Below are 20,648 nucleotides of genomic sequence, written 5' to 3' on the forward strand. Positions count from 1 at the left end.
ACCATCTTTTTATCAATATTCTATGTATTAGAAATGGTGTCGGAATATTGAATCATCTATTATGTAAAACTGATAAACATTTATTAATATGAACGCTCATGTATAATTTATACAACCTCGCATTGGTTTCGCATTAACGTTCAAAATAATGTATGAAAAATTATTTCAAGATAAAGAGCAAAAAGAAATATGAAAGATAGCTTCAAGATTCGTATTCAAAAGTTATAATTCTCTGTGAAACAATTATTCCAGGAACTTCGTGGGATGACAGCGACAGTAATGCATCGTACGCTTGTCCCATGGAGAGCGTAGGATCGACAGGAAGCGGCGGTCGTCCCGTACTGGACAACATTGCAGAGCTTCGAGAGAGCGCCGAACAGCTGCTCGATTGCTCTCCACCACGAACGCCACCCCGAAGTCCTGCTCCTAGACGATTGGTGAAGCCACCGGTGAACTCGCACCTTCACAGAGCTGCCAGCATCGCTCCTGGAATGAAGGCGAAAAAGTATGTGTGTGTGCATGTGTAATGGATGAGCATAGTTATTCTTGCCAGTCTGATCAACATTTCTGTTAAAAGATTTTCATCAAAAACACGTACGAGTATCTTTGCATATTCGTTTGTGCGTGAGAGATGACGCGTTACGTTTTCGTACGATTCTTCTTCCGCGTTCCCCTCCCCGGTTTAGCTAACAATGCTTATCTATAATAATTCTATCGTGCGATTATGCGGAATTGTTACGTGCACGGCACTGTGGTTAACGAGGAATTTCACCTTGCAGAACAATACTGCTCATAATGAGAGAAATGATACAGACCGAACGAGACTACGTGAAGTCCCTCGAATACATAATAGAGGTAACTGTTTCACTTCGTGTATTCTAACACGTTCGAGTTGCATTTAATCTTACCATAACGACTTGTTTTTGTCACCGAAGAATTATATTCCGGAGCTGGTGAGAGAGGACATTCCTCAAGCGCTCAGGGGACAGCGCAACGTGATCTTCGGCAATGTCGAGAAGATATACGAGTTCCATGGTCAGCATTTCTTACGGGAATTGGAACAATGTGAGCAGTCGCCAATGAATGTGGGACAATGTTTCCTTAGACACGTGAGTTTCTTTCTTCTTTACCTGTACATTAATTTTAGAAATATCAACAAATAATAGATTTAAATAAAAGTCCAATGTATATGTAGAAGATATGACAGAATCGTATTTGTTGACGTTTCTGCTCGTTAAATGATTCAAATTATCTGTATAAAATGCTTTACTAATAAATCAGGATCAATGTAAAAGATATATTAGAAAAATAGTATTTTTTCTGATATATCTTATATTCAATGTTCCTAAAATCCTACATTATTGCATAACATATTTCAAGTGACATTTTCTTTTGTCACATATTTCAAAAGGAACGTGAAATATATACTTATAAATTATTCTCATCGAAATTTGTAAAATAGTACATAAAAAAGTTAAAATAAACATATCGACGAGTTTCATAATGCGTCAAGCGAATGATCCTTAATTCCCTTGATAATCTTAGAAAATGTTTAGTGCCAAGAATTTCCAACAGCATTAACCGGTACTTTTGATATTTATGTTACAGGAGAAGAAATTCTATCTTTATGCGCTATACAACAAGAACAAACCAAATTCGGATTCTCTGATGGCAGAGTACGGCACTGCGTTCTTTAAGCAAAAGCAGCTCGAGCTTGGTGACAAGATGGACCTCGCTAGTTATCTGTTGAAGCCAGTTCAACGAATGGGAAAGTACGCACTGTTGCTGCAACAGCTGGTCAAAGCGGGCACCGATCTCTCGGAACAAATGTCCGGCAAAGACGACAAGGACGAAAAGGACGACGGTATGAAGCCAATAGTCGAGGGAGAAGCAGAATTGAGGGCAGCCGAACAGATGGTACGATTCCAGTTGCGTCACGGAAACGACCTGTTGGCGATGGATTCACTGCGAGATTGCGATGTACGTCCAATGTATTTTATAATAAAATATAATACGTAGTCGCACGGTAATGTAATTAACTAATGATGATGTAGTAGAAGAGACAATCGTTTCAACAATGGCAATGGAGAGTGTATGTAATGCGTTCTTTGTCGAAGGCTCGCGACACTATAGACGGTAATGTTTACGTAATTTGTAGGTGAACGTGAAGGAACAAGGAAGACTGCTTCGTCAAAACGAGTTTTTAGTATGGCAGGGTAAAGGCAAAAAGTGCCTGCGACAAGTTTTCCTGTTCGAAGACCTTATCCTATTCAGCAAAGCGAGAAGATTCCCCGACAGGAAGGTGAGGCGGTCTTTTAATTTATAGTGGTTACATACATTTATTTTATATATACACTGCATACATGCTAATCGATCGTTTCAGAACCTTGATATCTACATCTATAAGCATAGTATCAAAACAACGGACATCGGGTTAACAGCCGTGATCGCGGACTCACCTACGAAGTTCGAGATTTGGTTCCGCAAGAGGAAACCAGGCGATACGTACACATTGCAGTGTGCAAGCGAAGAGATTAAGAAAGCCTGGACGGAGGAACTGAGCAACCTTTTATGGAAGCAGGCGCTGCGAAACAGAGGTACGATTTATATTTTGAAACATGGTTTCCTGTGAGGTTCAATTTAACGAGAACACGTTTTATGATGACAGAAGTGCGCCTGGCGGAAATGTCGAGCATGGGCATCGGAAATAAACCTTGTTTGGACATTAGGCCTAGCGCGGATCAAATTAATGATCGTTCTATTAGTGTAGCTCAACTCTCGAAAAGTAAGTTTGCAATCCATTACAAGTATTTTAAACAAAACAAGTTTTAATCGCATTAAATGATTTTATATGAGTTTTTAAGTCAATCGATAAGTTTGCAATTGATGATTTGCTTCTTTGTTATTGAACAGCACCTAGATTTAGAAACTCGATAGCAGTATCAATGTCAGAGGATTCGGGGCGCTGTAGCAGAAGGCCGCACAGTGTTATTTCCGTGAGTTCATCATCGAGTAGCGGTGGAAGTAGCGGCCCTCCAACGACACTGAATCTTGGTTTGGATACAAGTCCTCGACCTCATCATCGCAGTACTACGCTCAATAGCCAATGTAGTGTTGGTATGTAATTGTTCTTTTTCTTTTTTTTTTTTTTTGAATCAGACGATTATAAGTATTTGTATCTTTACAAATGATACATTGATGTAATTACAGAGAGTGGCATAATAGCTGATATTTCGATCGTCTCGGATGATGGTGGCGATGGAACTGAAAGAAGTCATTGGAACTCTACTCTAGAAAGTCCCACCTACCATTTGCCAACGACATCGACACCTCTTCAATCACCGACCAGCGCAACCGCGACAGCAACAGTTACCTCGGCTTCTTCGTCCGACACGAATCTTACTCCATATGATCAAGACATGTCTATTAATTTATAAGTGTCACCCTCTGAAAAAGATGGCGTGACTCTGATATAGAAGAGTACATATATATATATAATATATACATGTTGTCGATTCACTTGCAAGTTGTTTTATAGTGAATGCAGTGTGATTCACTCGAATTGCATACAGTTTTCCAATGGAAAGTGGCAACGTATTCGTATAACTGAATAGAGAGTATTAGAGCGCGTATTTTTCTTGGGCAATCATAGTTCGATGAATGACCATGAGCTATGAGTGGTGTGTAAAATGATGTAAACACACAGTCCAATTAAATTACTGTATTACGCTTATCACGTGAGTTCCGTAACAAGCGCCTCTTGCAAAAGATTTAAAACGGATCCTCCGTGTTACAAAGTTTGTAAAGAGGAACACTCGTGCGTATATATATATATTATATATATATACGTATATATATGCTCATACATACATATTCACACACATTCACGGTATCCCTTTGTGTCCCAGACAGAAAGCTCAACTTTCAAGTGAATTTATCTTTTGATACGCTTCGAATTTCATTGATCTATCATAAGCGATCGGATATATAGTTATCACGTCTGAATTTTATAAACCATTGATTTTTCAGAAGTAACGGCGACGTGTATTTTCTTATACTATCTCCTCAAATCCACCAACGTGCTCAAGAGAAAGATCATAGATACAAATGTGTTCCGACAGAATCTATATGTGTATAGCTGCATGTTTCACAATGTGCTGCAATATCGCAAACAGTATGCACTGGTTGCCATTATTCTCATAAACATTGGCATTCCTGATTAATCAGTGATTGAGAATATTATCTCGAATTACCGACCAATTTATGTATGGTACTTTTATACTTTATTTATATGTTTAGTGAATAAATATTGATATTCCATGTCCACATTGTGTTCGCGCTTACTACTATGAATTAAAGACGTAATCGTTAAATTACGTCATAGTCGAGTATACAAAGATTTTTTCTTTTTATATATATAAAACCTGAAGATCGATTTTTTTTTCATACTATCATTCTCTTCAGGAATTCCATTAATATCAAAATCATTGTTCGTCTTCTTGTCGAATGCGTTTTCAACAAAATGCGCGTCCGACAGAACACATCCTTTCAGGAATGTCAAAACAATGCGCACACATACATACCACTTTGTAATATAATGTAATATTAAAGGTTTATACGATATAGCCACAAGTAATATAACCGATAGTCTAAATATATATTATTTCCAGATTATATATTAAATATATATAATATTATATTCTTTTTATGTCAGTCATTTGTAAAACCTTTTATCACCTGTAGATGTAAACCTAATTCTGGCCTGTACACGAAAGCCAAATTCTATCCTCTGTCTTTTTCTTTCTCTTACTCTTTCTTTTTATCTTTTTTTCTTTTTTTCTATTTAGAGAAAAAAGAGAAGCAAGCTACATTTAAATAAATAACATTTCTTTTATGATCTTTTATGATTGTGTGGTCGTTTTAAAAAGCTTTAGCTTAAACTATTAAGATGCGTCCACACAAAATATGTTTTTCACGTTAGTTTCTTTCTGTTTGACAAGTTTTAACTGTGCAGGTTCGATTATGGTTCGTTGACTGATATTTTTGGCATAAAATTGAAATATATCATCATAATATACATCGCAATTTTCGTACATAATTCAATTACATATGCGATAAAAAGCTTTGCGTCCTGTTCTAAATTAAAAAATTCAATCGTGAATACACAATCGCCTGTATCGGTTTCAATCATAGTCATGCGCTTAGTGAGCTAACGATCGAAGAAAGCAAAATCACGTTAGCGCATGTAGCAATCAGTAATTATCCCGTTATATAATTCTGTATTGTTACTGCTTAAACAAGTCAGTCGAGATCAAGCCATTGTTATTGCCAAGGTCTGCCAAGGTATTTGAATGATATCTTATGGATAATGACCAAATTCCGTTTAGTTCGTATTTTGGGATTGATCGAAAAATTTAAGGTATTTAGAAAATGTAGTTGTAGATTATAGTTAGTTAATGAAAAAAAAATATATACATATGTGTATATATATATATCCTGGCACAGTCTGATGCATCTCTCTATCGTTTTTTTTTTATTTACAAATCGTATTTTAGTTGTATTATATATCGTGATCACATTTTTCGAGAATCGATACTATCGTTCGATAGATCGAAATCGATTAGAAAATTGCACGCATGCCATACGAAATCGGTGCATCCGACTGAGCATCCCGCTCTTGTGAAAGTGAGACTAAACGAAACAAAAGTAAATATTCTATTTTCTATAGTTTTTGTTTGTTGTTGCTTTTAAATTAGGGATGTCGAATTTAATAATGATAATAAGGAATAACACGGTACCTTAAGATACACAAATAGTCACTTAATTGTGTGTACACGCTCGTAGATATTTATTAATATTTTTTTAAATAGATTATTTTAATCTATAGATTTATTCGCATCATTATAACGAAATGTATATATTATATATTTACATTAATAATATGATTATTTCAGTATTGTACTGTGTCTAACACTGATGTATTTTATTACTTGCTAAATATACTGTATTGGGTGCCTTTTGTAGCGAAGATAAAATCTTTAATTTTTTATCTTTAATTTTGTTCCATACCTTGTTTTCAAATGCCATATAAATATGCATAACTGCTTACTTCATAGTTTACTTCAAAAATTACGTATAAAATTTAATCATTGGTACATATGTGTGAAATTCGCATCATATTATATCGAATATATTGATCGATATTCAGGTAGTAGTTCAAATCATAAATCGATGCGCGGTAAATCGAAACGTTCCCTTACGTATTGATGAAGTAAAATTTTTATCGCTTAAACTCGGTTAAGGTATTCGTTATATATTCGTGATATAAATATTTTATTTGCAAACATTCTTTACAAACGACAATAGGCTTTCAGTTTTTTGTGTATAACTGATACTTTTAACATATTTTATAAATACAAAATATGTAAGAAGCATACGAAAGACGTATCTAATAGCAATAAGAGCTATATTTCATCGATTTTGCCGGATCATAAACTACAGAGTATTTTTATGTCATTGTAAGTACATATTTCTGAAAAATTTTAATTATAGCCATGTGCATAGTTGATATGATATTTGCAATAATGTAACCTTATTCATTTAAATACTATCAATAAGATATTTGCTTATCATACTATATGTCATGCTTTTGTAGATGTGTCATAGAAGTGTATAAAAAGATTATTTTTTATAATATAAAGAAATTTTTTACAAGGACCTTCTTATATTTTAATAATAAAATTTGATCCCAGCAGAAAATTTCATAATATTCTTTCACATAGTAAAAACGTATAATTTAATAAGTTATGTCACCTATTATCTTTAAAAAAAATCACAAACCTTTTAATAGAAATATTTATCTGTAATTCTTGATAATTTTTAAATATTTTTCTTTTATATTATAAAAATATATTATATATATTATATATATAAATATATATATATATATAATATATATAATATTTTATATAAATATATATATATATATATTTATATATAATATATATATATATATATATAATAGAAAAACATTCCTTAATATTTCAAACATAAAAGTTTAAGATATATATATGGATGTCTAAGATTTAACGATTAAATGTTGTCACTATATTCCAAACAGATCTAATAGATCTAAATAAGAAAAAAATATTATAAATACATAAGTCATTTAAATTTTTTATATTTTATTTTATTAAAAAAATTTAAAAAGAAAAATTTATAACAAAAATATGAAATATAAAAGAAATTATAATAGATTCATGATTATTATAATATAATATAAGATCAATAATATTTATGTTTACTTTTTATAAAAAATAACTAATTCTCTATCTCAAAAAACATCCATCATTCAGTGATAATATAATATTGGCAGCAAAAATAGAAATTATTATAATTTTATAAATTTTCACTTTGTTTTATTTTATTTTATTCTCATATAAAGAAATTGAAGATAAGTATTATTGATCTCATTAATTAATTATTATATTATTATTTTCTTTGTATTTCATATTTCTGCCATAATTTTTTAATGAATCTCTACATGACTTATGTTTATATAAAATTATTTTCTTATTTAAAATTAGAAAATGACAATCTTTAGTTGTTAAAATCTGTGTATAAACATCACATTTATATATATTTTTAATATCAGTACCTTGGGATTAAACAACACTGCAGGCATTCTTTTTCTTATTCTTATCAATAATATCACATTTTGTCATGGGTCATAATTCTTTTTTAGTTTCCTTTAAATTTTCAGGAAGAGATGATGATCTTTGTATAGGTTTTTGTTCAGTCAATTCATGTTCTATAACAGATTTTGATTTCTGCATTTCTATTTCTTTTTTTTTTAATATAGATGCTCCAGTAAATCCTGTATTTTTAAGAAATATTGTAAATATTAAGAATTCATATTATAATAATATCCACTAATAGTAATTTACCTAAAATACCACAACCTATGGCAGTTAATCCACCAACTTTTAATCCAGCTAATAAACCAATTGGTCCACCAATACAAGAACCTATTACAGCTCCTGCTAATGGATACATAGCAACTTTATATCTAGCAGCTTTTTCAAGAAATTTTTCTCCTTCTTTGACATTTATATTTGTTTCCACTATATCATCTTCTGCTGAATTCACTAGTTCCTTTTGATCCTAATGATATAAGTAAAAAATCATATATACAAGCAAAAAATAATAAATATCAATAAATAAGATAATTTACATCAACAATTTTGTTAAAATCAACAAATAATTGATGTAATTGATGTATATCTCCTTGCAAGGTATTCCAAGCATGCAGACATGCCTCCTGATGTTGCAAGTCCTGTTGTTCTTTTTGAAGTTGGATATATGTATTGTCAAGTGGATAACTATTGGCTTGATCTTCATTTATGGATGATTCTGGTGACATGGGCAAATTTAACTCTAATTCTACAAGCAAATATAAATAAACTTTATATAACAACTTCAAATAACGTAAGTAATACGAAATATAATTTTACTTTACCCATATATTCTTTTATTGCATTCAGAATACTCATACGTGCATTAGCAGTTAGTTTATCAAATTGATTAATATCAGAATCAAGAACATGAGCTCTTAAAGTATCCATTTGATATAAAAGTTCTTTGAGTTGTTTTATAATTCTTGCTACATTTATGTGTTCTCTACGCATTTTTTCCCAATCATGTTGTGCTTGATACTATTAGAACAAAACATTATGCAAATATCTATTATCATTTAACTAATGATTTCATTTACTACTTACTTTTTGAATGTTAGTTTTATGTCGTTTTAACAAATCAACATGATGTGGTATTGCCACATTGAAATTATTAATTTGGATTTCTAAGCGTCTAATAGGCTGCTTTATAGCAATATTTTCTGGTGAGGACGACATGGCTCGATGTCGTCTTACACAAAGTTTTGTCTATTATCCAATTGCATTAATTCTTAAAACATAATTTTTTGAAGATGTGTAACTTATAACGTGTTGAGTTATAAAAAAAATTAAAGTTAATAATTTTTTTTTAATAAAATATCAAACATTTATATTATTGAAACTATAATAGCTTATTGTACGATCAATTTATTTTTATGTATATGAATCAAAAAAGATAACCAATCAGCTGATTATTTCTGCGTGTAATATGCTTATAATCATTTACTAGCATCAATGCCATCTGTATTAATTTTCAAATAGTTAACTCAAAATAAGTCATATTATTTTGTATAGATGGCAGCATTTATAATATTTTATATACAAAGAATATTTTTTTAAATTAATTTATCAATAATTAAGAGATATGAATTTTTGATTCATTGATTATTTTTTTTACAATTTTGTTTATTTATTTATACAAAAAATAGCGTAAATATATATTAATATATTCGTGACATTCGTAATATCTTTAAAAGATCAATTCTACAGATCAAACAAAAATTGCATATATAAAAGCTTAATAGATATAAAAATATCTATTAAGGTTTTTTAAGTTATAAACAATTTATGTTTGATAATTTTGATTGATAAAATAAGACGAAGATAGACTGAAACCATTTTATTTCTTCATTTTATTTTCCTCTTGCTTCATTTTATACAAATTTAAATTGCTATAACTTAATAAATAAGCATACTTTTATCACTAATTTTTATATTTTTTTTGGATTCTAGAATTAATACTTCAAAAATGTATCACAATTTTATTAATTGTATTGATATTCTATATAAAAAAAAAAGACATTTTATCTATTTACATTATTTATTTCTTTTTTAATTAAATAATTTTTTACTTTTTTTTATTAAGATATATAATTTCACGTGAAAGAAAAAAGAAAGAAAGAAAAAATATAAATTCTATTATCTTCTGTGTTATTACATCTATACTTTTTTCTTTTGAATAGCCATCGAGTTACCAATTGTACTGAGAATTTCGATGCGTCTCGAATTCAAGTTCTATCAGAGTTAAACAATAGCTACTCGTTCACTATCAGCCAGAAAGTCGCAAAACGCTGTTCCAAAAGGACGTACGATCTTGATGAGTTTCACGAGGGCTCACCGAATGTACAATTCGGTATAAAGCCGATGAAGCTTTCGGTAATGAAAAACCGATTGCGACCAAATAGGCTCTGGGCTGCCAGTGACGTGTAATCGAGTCTTCTCTTTCGTCCCTCTACCATACCACCATCTATCTCCGTTTTACTCGCCTTCTTGTTTCTCTCTTTACCTTTTCCCTCGTTTTTCCACTCCCGCCTACCCTATGAGCTTCCATTAACCACCATACGTCATATACGGGTGGAGGAAACCATTTTGTCCCGGTTTCTGGTGACCTCTTATTTGAAAACGGTATTCAAATTACTATAGGAATATATCTCTATATTTTGCCTTTTGTTATCACTTTTCAGTAGTTTTTTTTATTTTTTCATGTAATAATATCATGAATATAAATCTTCATCGAGAATTTAAACGATTAATGAAAAGAAGATAATGAAATAAATCCAAAATGTATAATAGAATTGAAATTTTGAGATATTTCTTCTTAGATTTATATTCAATTTTTAATATCTATATGTAGATGATTACTATATGTAGTTATTTGAATTAAGTTTTATTTAATTTTTTATAAAAGAAAACTGTATCCTTTATGTTCTTTTTATTATTATAACTATATTTTAAAAGAATTTAAAAAATTCTAGAATATTACAAAAATATTTCTTATCGTTAAGTCAAATATTTTAAATTCTTTTCAATAAAAATTCGGAAGAAAAAAAATCAAGAAAAAAAATTCCAACTTATCTAGATTGATTTGAATTAATTTAATTTTAGTTTAATTTTAACTTACATTCATATCAAACTATTAACAGTTTTCATTAGATAAAGTAATATAAAAAAGTAATATAAAATAAAAAAGAAATATCTCAGGAAAAAGTAATTCAATTCTATAAATATAAGGTTAAATCGCCATTCATCTCTTTTCTTTTAATTACTATATTCTCTTCGTCTGTTTCTGCTTCCTCGCTTTATCCTGTAGACTTGACTCCCATTATTTCCAGACAGTTCTTTCTTTGCAAAGAAGGCAATCGTCTCGATTTTTTCCAATAAAACAATTAGCTCGGGAACGAAAGGCGAAACAAGATAAAACAGGAAATGAAAAATAGACGTGAGCAACGGAGATCTGCTTTGTATGTGTGTGCGTGTTTGCCAGTGTAAGAAGGTATTGCTCATTAGAATGCAACGTGCTTGTCTGCAATCAGACTGGTACAGACCTCTAACTAGCTGTAGACCCAACGAGAGGGAAGGATACGAACGTATCGCAAAATGGATCAATGTATCATTGATACTTTTTTAATATTTTATTTTTTTCAAATCATCCATTCTCAGTAATTAGATTCGTGTTTTTAAATTAAAACTTTATCAAAAAAATAAATTGTTCAATAGATAATAGATAATTAGATTACAATTGTAATTTCAATATAAGGATTCAGGATTGTTTGATTAAAATAAATTAACAAAATTCGAATATAAATATATTTTAATATACAAATATATATTTTTGATAAATATTGAGAAAGTAAGGTAATTTTAATTTATACGAAAACAATGAATTGTCGATTATACGAATTACGATTTCTGTTTTGGATAAAATATTTAGATGCAGAAAGATAGAGGGACTTATTAAATGCGAACAAACGAATGAAGAACGGTTGCGACTATTCCTAGACTGTTTTATCGTCTGGGAAACTCGAATGGTAAATACGTGTCTATGTTACGAAATAATACCACTTCCGTATTTATAACTAAACGCTTTAGAGATTCGAGTTTCTAATTAACGATCCAAACTTGACAAAACTTCCGTTGAAATACACAATAGTAAACATTAAAATTAGAAAAACGTTTCGAAGTAGAATAAATTTGTCAAACTTTCGTTTTAAGAAAATACAATTTTTTTTTATTTAGAATCATTTGAATTCAAATTTTCGAGATGATATCGTAAAAATCGATTTTATTTTGAAATTTTTATAAAGAAATTATCAGATTTTATTTAAATGTAAAGTGAATTTTAAAATTAAACAAAGCTGATGCATTGGTATAAAAGAAATAAAAATAATTATTCATATATTTTCACGTAAAAATCTCTATTTTGAGAATGAATAATTCGCAAATAATTATTTATATAATATATGAATTATTGTCAAATTAATCAATTTTATTTTGTAACATATTTTTATCACTTAATATCACCGAATAAATCTTTTTAAAGATCATTCGTTTTTTTCCTCGTTCAAAATTTATTTTCGGTACTCGTTAGTTTGAAAGATAATTTTATATCCAATTTAAAGATCTCACTATAACATTTTTTCTAATTTTCTTTTTTTAAGCTGTTCTAAAATAATTTTATTTTTGACACGTGTTTCTAAAAACACGTTTCTAAATCGCATTAACATCGAGATCGTTCAATTTTCCTCCAACTCCTCCAATTTCTCCAATTTTATCGACGAAAATTCATCGAACGATCTTTCATTTAGAAAGCACTTTCCACTTGCAGCTCACTCGCGATTAAATGACATCGCTGCTACGTAATAACGTTAAGTCAACGCGTGTCGCGCTTGGATCAGGCGAGATTCATTTTCCCATCGAAAAGCGAGCCGTTCAATAAAAGCGGCAGAATATGCAAATTTCGAACATAGACACACCTGATGATGATATAAAATATGTGAAGTATAATACGTAAGATAATATAACGTGCTACCAGCAAAAGTACTTCCATGAAAGTTCCACGATTCGAATCGTCCGACAATGACTTTATAACTGAACGCGTCATTGCATCCATTTTGAATCAACAACGACGACGTTCATATTAATTAAATCGCCGCTTTCGCCAAAGCGGATTTCGTCCATGTCTTGCTACTGTGAGGTGAGTCGTTGGATTACAGCCTGGCGACAATGTCGCGGATCAGCGTCGACGATTTAATTAATCTACACCCGCGTGTAAAATCCGCTGAACTTAGATCGGGAGGAAATTAAAAGCGCGTGACAAAAGTCAGTTAAAATAAATTTGTTATGTTTAAGTTTCGACTAGTTTTAAATTGCAATAAATTTAAAGATTAAGATTACTGAATTTGTCAAAATTCGACGGATCTTGAATATTTTATTTTTTGAAATTATTACTATAAACGCGTAGGGATTTTTGATGAAATTAATTTTTTCTCTAATAAAAATATGATAATATAAGATTTTTATTATACGTTATTCATATTCAATATCGAAATTTGCAAATGTTAAAATAGAGTGATCATTATCTCGTTTTATATTGCTTTTAATTAATCGATTAATTAACAAATAGACGTTATGTACCAACTTCCACGTTGTTTATTTTGAAAAAATTTTCTTCTTTAAATTAATATATCAACACTCTCTCTCTATCCATTATTTTACTTTACAAACGAAACAATTTTGAGATTTTAATTTTCGTTTCGTGCAAGAATATTAAAAAATAACGGGTACACATATATCGTCACGCTCAGAGGCGATGGAGTTACCGCCAAAACGAAGAGAGGTAAACACTTGGCGCGCGCGTAAATTAATTCATGCAAACGGCTAATTCGAGTGTCCGAAACAGATTGATCAGCCGAAAGATCGTTCAGGCATATCGAGTAAATTGGTTTGCTGATTTTCATCGGATATCCGATTTAACCAGTCTACCGAACGAACGACAGGAGAACCGAAGTTTTCTGAAAATAATGAATCCCATTGAGATTCATCCACTGACACAACGAGCAATCAGTTCGTGCTTCGACTGAATTGAAAAAAAAAAAAGAAAAAACAAAAAAAGCGATTTTATAATTATCGCATACCGCTCAACACAATCTAAATTCATCTCACTCCTATAAAGGATATGGATAGAGGAGAAAAGAGATAAAAACAACATCGAGTGTGTTAAATAAACGAACGTACACGAACGGTATAACAAAGTAAGTGGATGGAAAGTAAAAAAGCGCGTTATCGCGTGAAGTTTATTCGAAATCATCCATTTCTACGTTTTAAATGTCTCGTTCTATAATATATATATATACGTAGATGTAATTTCTGGAATCTCTTATTTGTGTGCGTCCTCGTTAAAATATTAAAAAAGGGGAGAAAGGGAAGAAAGAGAGAGAGAGAGAGAGAGATGGAAGAGGGAGAAGGCACGCATGAGGCGCCAGCAACAAATCCTCCTCTCTCGAGCGGAAACTCGAATGTAACGACACGTACAATTTACTGCCCTCCCCTTTTTGCGGGCATTATACGTATTCATGCTCGCCAAGAATTCGCAGAACGCTCGGTATTAGCGAGAGAGAAAGAAACGAAGGATATGGAACACGAAAAGAGAAAGGGATGTAGCGGGTTGGGTTGGGGGGAGGGAGGAGGATTGGGGAGGGAGTAGATACGGCACGCGAGTGGCAATAATTCTCCTCGCGACGATATTTCAATAACGCCGTATAAAGTATCGGCGTCCACCGATATAAGCCCGATATTCAATGGGTACCTATCAGTTTTCCGTCGTGCACGGCATTAAATCTGCATCCGATGAAACCGATTCCCTCCCTTGAAAATCGTGCTCCGAGCACTCGGAAGAAAAAGGATCTGCCATCGACAATCGCGTGTCTCCGGCATTCGTGTCTGTCGATGATCTGAAAGGAAGAAGAATGTTTCCGTCTGGCCGTCTGATAAAAAGAAAAAAGAGAGAGAGAGAGAGAGAGAGAGGAAAAAGATAAACCTGGACGAATTTGCTAATTTTTATTGAAACGGTATCTGCGTTAGTTTGTAGAACTGGCACAATTTTTGGACGAACATGAAAAATAGATTTTTTTTAAGATCGAAGAGATTGTCGCGTTTTCACGATTTTTGTACGTGAATTGTTTTCGATTAATTTTTAACGATTCCCTTGTTTCGTCGCATAATAAATCGTGTCGGTATCAATTTGAACGTAATTTCAATTTTTTATACGAATTTGAATTTGATTCGTTTTGATTAAAAGTTAATTAAGATATTTATCCTTTTTAATACTGGAAACAAAACATTTTAAATTTCTGACGCTCATCGATTTATCATTAATTTACAAATTGTAATTTCATTCTAATGGAAGTCTTAATTTCTACGTTATATATGATGAAACGTTTCAACGTAATGCATATTTTATTAAATAATAATTTTGAAAAAGGAACAAGTGTTTCAGATCCAAAATGGTGAAATATTAAAATCAACCATTTATCCTTAAATTGTACATTTTATATCTGACAAGAATCTTAAAAATCTTAATTGATAAAAAAAATATTATCTTTACGCTAAAGTTTCTCTGCAACAATACACATCTGACGATAAATTCACATTATTGCACAGGCGGCAATTTCTTGTGAATAGCGAGGCAAGATCGACACGCTTACCTGTATGTCATTCGATTTTCTACAACGTCGACGGAAATTGAATAATAGCGAGACGACAGGACAATTACCGTGAATCCATCGTGATGATTTCAATATCATAAATGGGACCAGGACGAATTTTTCCGTGCGACGGCTGCCACTTTCGAAATTGACTCGTTTTTTTTCCTCTCCAACCTCTCTTGAACAGGATATTAGAAGTCCGATCTCGTTACATTTCACGCTGTGACACCGGTGACTCAATCGACCAAACGTTACCCTTCGTTTCCCAACTTTTTGTTTTTCTTCCTTCTTTCTTCCTTCTTTTTCTTTATTTTTTTTTCTCGCACGCACCCACTCGTTGATAAGTGTGTTTTGAAAAGAAACATTGTAACGACGATTTATTTCGAACGTCATACGTACGTCAATCTAGAAGTTACAACTTCGAAGTTTAAATGAAAGAGAAATAGTTATAATGATTTCATATCGAAATATCGTATGCAAAAACACAAGTTTTCAGATCAATTATGAAAGAAAATTCGAATGAAGATGTCAAAATCAGGAATATATAAATTAATAAAATAAGAAACATAAAGTAATTTGTATTGATTATTGTAATTCTAATTTTAGAATTTTTGTTAAAATAAATATTTTTATATATTTCGTTTACTTTCTTATATATACAAAGTTTGAAATTTAATGTTTCTCCTATTAATAGAAAATTTTTCTATTATAAATAAAATGTTAAATAATCGAATTAGATTTTATGTATTTCATTTTATCTAAGGCAAAATTACTTATAAATATATTATTTAAAGTTATTTATTAATAAATAAGATATTTTTACTAATTTATTAATAGAAATAATATTATATTATTTTTGTAATGTATATCAACTTTTCTTGTTTGTTTTGACTTTTAAAATCGATTCTTCAAAGATATATTAATATTTTCCATAGCTAATCACAGAATATATTCGTATTCTACGTTACAAAAATTTAACTTTTTTAACTTTTTATTTTTATTGAAACTTTATGAATATCTAGAACATAATGGATCATATATATGCCATTTTGAAAATGAAGAAAATGAAATCAACGAGTGTAAAGTTTCAATATTTTTTTGTTCTTTCAAATAACTTTATAATGATACAAGATAGAGCAAAAGTAGAAAGTTTTAAAATATAAAATATTCGGTTTTTAACGCTCCATTACTCTGTTATGAAAAATACTAAGATTTCCTGTGGATAAATTTATTACAAGCTTTCAATAAGAATTTTCAGATAAGATGAATTTTCTTGTAATGCAGAATATGAATATTTTCAACTATGTTAAATATGCATACGTTATTCACTTGTTCGATAGAAATTAACGGATTATTAATTGCATTTAGAGGGAAGAAACAGGAAATCAGATTACAGGATCTATAAAAGCGAGAGAAATTTAACATGATTTCACAGAACGTTATCAGGGTTGTACGTTTGCCAGGAGAATCATCGCGCCGCGGTAAAATAGATTCCGGGCTATGAAGGAACAAATTCGCCGCATTTAAGGATAATGTATTGCTACTTGTGCTATTTCTGTCGGCGAGTAAATAACGCCGGTAATCGCTTTGTCACGGGCGATAAAACGAAGTTCTTTTGTCATTGTTCCATGCCGGATTTATAGTTTGACGTTCGCCCCTAACCACCATTTTATCTTTGATTAATGAACCGACTGAATTTATTTAATAATTATACGTGTGTATACACACGTGATTCCAGTTTTTCTCTTCTTTTCACGATTTTATCTTATATGGAGTTATATAAACTCCCTTTTCATCATAATTTCTTAATTAATTTTCCTTCTTTTTAACGTCTTTTTAACGATAAACCTCAAAAGCACGATGGCGGTTTTTGAGGCAAAGAACTGAAAGTGACTCTGATTCGTTTTATCGCCGAGATAATTTTTTGGTACGTAATTAGAATTTGTAATACATTACAGAACCGACTTATAATATATATATATATTGTTACACGCATATGATTAAAAAGTATTATTGTGAAAATAATTAAACGTGTAACGTTTCTATTTAAACAGAAGTTAATATTAATTTTAAGCGCACTTTTTAAAATTATGAAAATAAAAATTTAAAATTAATAAGTTTCGTTTGTTTTAATATTAATTGCTATAAATATTTCATAGCTCTGTTATATATTTATCATGTATAGTTGTTTGAAATCATATATTATAATAGAAATTTTTTCAAATTGTGAGTGATTGCCAAAAATAATCATATACTTAACTTTAATCTTCCGTAATCAAAAAAGGTTTTTAAGACTATACAGGACTGAATGATTTTGAAAATGAATAATAGAACATATCGTTCCATTTAAGAAACAATCTCTATCAACCTTTACCTTATCACCTCTCTCTCAAAAACTAACAGATGATTCAATCAACCTGTCATAAATATCCCATCCCGTATAATTCCGATCCGCACGAAACAATTTTATCACCCATGCCATTGTGATCGATCTAGAAATTATTCAAAGGAATGGTTAATCGATATCCACTAATCGCGCTGTTTATTACCATTGCAAAGCGAGACCCGCAAACCGATAACGCCTACAAATTTTCCTAGCATTACCATTAATTTCGCATCCTCGAGTCGCTAGAACGCGCCACTAGCCATCGTACAATAAGCCTCGGAAATCTATCAACTGATTCCCAGCACGTATCAAACCATGCCTCAAACAAATCCGTGCGGGACAATCGTCGGTGCCAGGCGGTCGGTAATTTACCGCAATTTCAGGGGATCCTTTCAAACGTGGCTACGTCTATAGAGAGCATTGTAGCACGGGCAAACATTTATCGAATCGCTCCACATCGTTAACGACGCCGCAACGCGAGTTCTCGTACGAGGTGATCGCGCGTCGAATAATGGGGGGATGCCACGTCGGCCAATAATCGGGGACGGTCGCGTCCTTGATGATTCGCGTATTAATTAATTCCCCGGACGGGCCGTGTTACAATGGCCTAATTTGGACGGTTGTTACGCCACCGTTCCAACTATCCGCGACACCGATCCTGTCGACACCAGTGGAGACGGTCAAAATTGGTCGGACGTATTGGTTCAGCCAGTAGTTACGGATTCTGTGGTTAGACGTGCCGGTAGACACACTGGCTTGGATCAGCCACTTTTCAATCATGTTCAAGATTATTGTACTTTTCAAGATAATCTTTATTTCTTTATTTCTCGATATCGAAAGTAACAATTATTTAGATGAAGATATCAAATCTTATGTATTCTAGTAACTTATTAAATAAGCTTCAACTTTTAGCTTCTATAAATTTTGCAGAAAATAGAATTATAAATGTTGCTTTCGTAAATAAATAATTGGAAAACTGCAAGAAAGTCGCGTTTCATTATGGTGCTAGATGTGTCAAAAGTAATTGAAAACTATCCTGTTTTCCATTGACTCGTTTTGATTGATTATCTAATGGAAATGTAAACGATGAGGGCTACGATTTATAATAAATTTTTGAGTCGAAGATTCAAACAGAAAACAACCTGTCGATTTCGCTAATTAACGATCAGATGAAAGAGATAAATATCTCTGGAAATAACTAGCTAGAATGAACAAGTAATTGGACGAGCGCGGAAGCAGGGAAAATGGCAATCAAACTAGAAAGAGAAACAATTAAATAAATAGCCAAGACATCGAAAGAATCGTCGAGATCGGGGGAGATTCAACGACATCGATACCTATCGATTTCCACGCGATATCTCTTTCGCTTTTAATATCGGGGAAACTAATTAAACGTCATCGAAGAAGAGCAAGCTGTATACCCAATGCGACGATCTTTCGCACCTACAGTATCCATTCTTGCCTTGTATTTTACGCTTGGATAATTTCACGTTCAGCGAAGGGCGTGTAAACCTGTTTCTCCCCATTTCCTCCTATACCCGTCCCCCTTTCAACAGATCGACGGCTCGACTGTCGGTTTATCAATGAGAAGACGATTGTATTGAGCAAATAGCGGAGTGGAGTTTCAAATACAGAGCACCGAGGGATGGATCTTCGTAGTTTGGGTCCTCGGAGATTCGATTAACCTGCCCTTCCTCCATCGAGACGACTGTCGCGTAGACAACGCGCCATCTCGTTGTTCGACCCGAGATCCTGTTCACCTCTCTATTAAGCTCTTATAACTCGCTCTTATAATTCGACATTAAATTTACCTACCTGCACGATTCTGGCACACGCTCCAAAGTCCGCCATTTATCAGAACGTTCGGCTCGAAAGTTAAACCGCAACAGCATTAACGATCGTAATCGTGCGGAGAGAGCGGTCAAGAAGTTCTTGGGGTAAAACAGTAACAATAAAATCAAAATTTCGACCGTGCTCGTTCGGCGCCGTTTGATCAGCTCTTATATATCCGCAACATCAGCCGCTCGCGGAGAGAAGCCCTCCCCCAAAACTAGTTTCACAGTCTCGATTCTCCGGTTAATTTTCAGAACTAGAAAGTCATAACGTAGGATCCTAACGTCGTATTTACACGGCGAATACGGAGCCGGGTAAATGTAACTTCGATGTTCACGTTGGATTTGGGGTTCCACGTTAGGATGAGATGGAACCATCCACTCCTCCTCTGTACGTATAACTGCAACGATAGAAGTAGCTAACACGATACGTGCCTAACGGTTGAGCATTAATTAAGCTTTTAACGTGGATGCATTTATATATTATTCTCTGTTTCTCTCGTCTTGGCTTTTGTGTAAGCGCGATAAGCGGATGTGTTGTTGAGCATGAAATGTTTTCCAGCGGTTTGTCGACGCTGAAGAGTATCGAGAATCCTAAATTTCTGTACGGTCGAGTAAGACGATTAAGCTGTTTATCGATTAGCGATAAACAGCGGTTGGCACGCTCAAGACTATCCTACTTGTCATGAAAGTTTGATGGCAGCCGGTTTGGCTCGGGATAATGTGCTCAATGGAATATTTGCTTACTGATAATTGCGCTCGATCGACTCGTAGTTTCGTTTCGTAATTGAAGTTCCGAACTTTGTGGATTTCCATTATGATTTCTGATAAGAACGAACAAAACTTAATTTAATATGAGATTAAGATTACTTACTGCTTCTTCGAGTCTAAGATATTGAAAACTATTAAAAAGGACATTCGAAATGATAGAAAATATATGTAATTTATTCTTTACGAGATTATCTAGTATTTATAGATCCATTTAAAAAAAAAA

At 32.2% G+C, this 20,648-nt stretch overlaps 2 protein-coding genes and 1 long non-coding RNA gene across 8 annotated transcripts in view; 2 read left to right on the top strand and 1 right to left on the bottom strand.

Moving 5' to 3' along the window:
* Window positions 1-4,704, top strand: part of LOC107999813 (puratrophin-1) — a 323,391-nt gene extending 318,687 nt beyond the window's left edge. For 4 of the 5 annotated variants that reach the window (XM_062073658.1, XM_062073646.1, XM_062073663.1 and 1 more), the window contains 9 exons: window positions 253-505; window positions 780-855; window positions 936-1,109; window positions 1,609-1,980; window positions 2,159-2,302; window positions 2,384-2,597; window positions 2,669-2,785; window positions 2,914-3,117; window positions 3,211-4,704. In XM_062073658.1, coding sequence (XP_061929642.1) covers window positions 253-505; window positions 780-855; window positions 936-1,109; window positions 1,609-1,980; window positions 2,159-2,302; window positions 2,384-2,597; window positions 2,669-2,785; window positions 2,914-3,117; window positions 3,211-3,437 — 1,781 coding nt within the window. In that variant the 3' untranslated portion in view covers window positions 3,438-4,704. The remainder of the gene's footprint in view (window positions 1-252; window positions 506-779; window positions 856-935; window positions 1,110-1,608; window positions 1,981-2,158; window positions 2,303-2,383; window positions 2,598-2,668; window positions 2,786-2,913; window positions 3,118-3,210) is intronic. The other variant, XM_062073654.1, reaches the window with a different exon arrangement.
* LOC133665996 (syntaxin-17) lies at window positions 65-9,187 on the bottom strand. 2 transcript variants are annotated; one of them, XR_009829503.1, is made up of 7 exons: window positions 8,781-9,187; window positions 8,519-8,714; window positions 8,234-8,442; window positions 7,947-8,163; window positions 7,658-7,876; window positions 909-1,130; window positions 65-486 (listed from the first exon to the last, which is right to left on the bottom strand). XR_009829503.1 is itself a non-coding variant. In XM_062073823.1 (5 exons), the coding sequence occupies exons 1-5, from the start codon at window positions 8,910-8,912 to the stop codon at window positions 7,728-7,730; spliced, it is 903 nt and encodes a 300-aa protein (XP_061929807.1). In that variant the 5' UTR covers window positions 8,913-9,167; the 3' UTR covers window positions 6,310-7,727. The 2 variants fall into 2 exon arrangements, 1 of the variants encoding a protein (XP_061929807.1); XM_062073823.1 differs by lacking the exons at window positions 65-486; window positions 909-1,130 and having other exon boundaries at window positions 6,310-7,876; window positions 8,781-9,167.
* Window positions 8,357-17,550, top strand: LOC133666041 (uncharacterized). Its single transcript, XR_009829560.1, has 2 exons — window positions 8,357-8,487; window positions 15,393-17,550. It is a non-coding gene; the product is annotated as an uncharacterized LOC133666041 (long non-coding RNA).
* The last annotated feature ends 3,098 nt before the right edge of the window (window positions 17,551-20,648 follow it).

The sequence above is a fragment of the Apis cerana genome, linkage group LG1 (assembly GCF_029169275.1).
Source record: "Apis cerana isolate GH-2021 linkage group LG1, AcerK_1.0, whole genome shotgun sequence".
Taxonomy (NCBI): Eukaryota; Metazoa; Arthropoda; class Insecta; order Hymenoptera; family Apidae; genus Apis; species Apis cerana.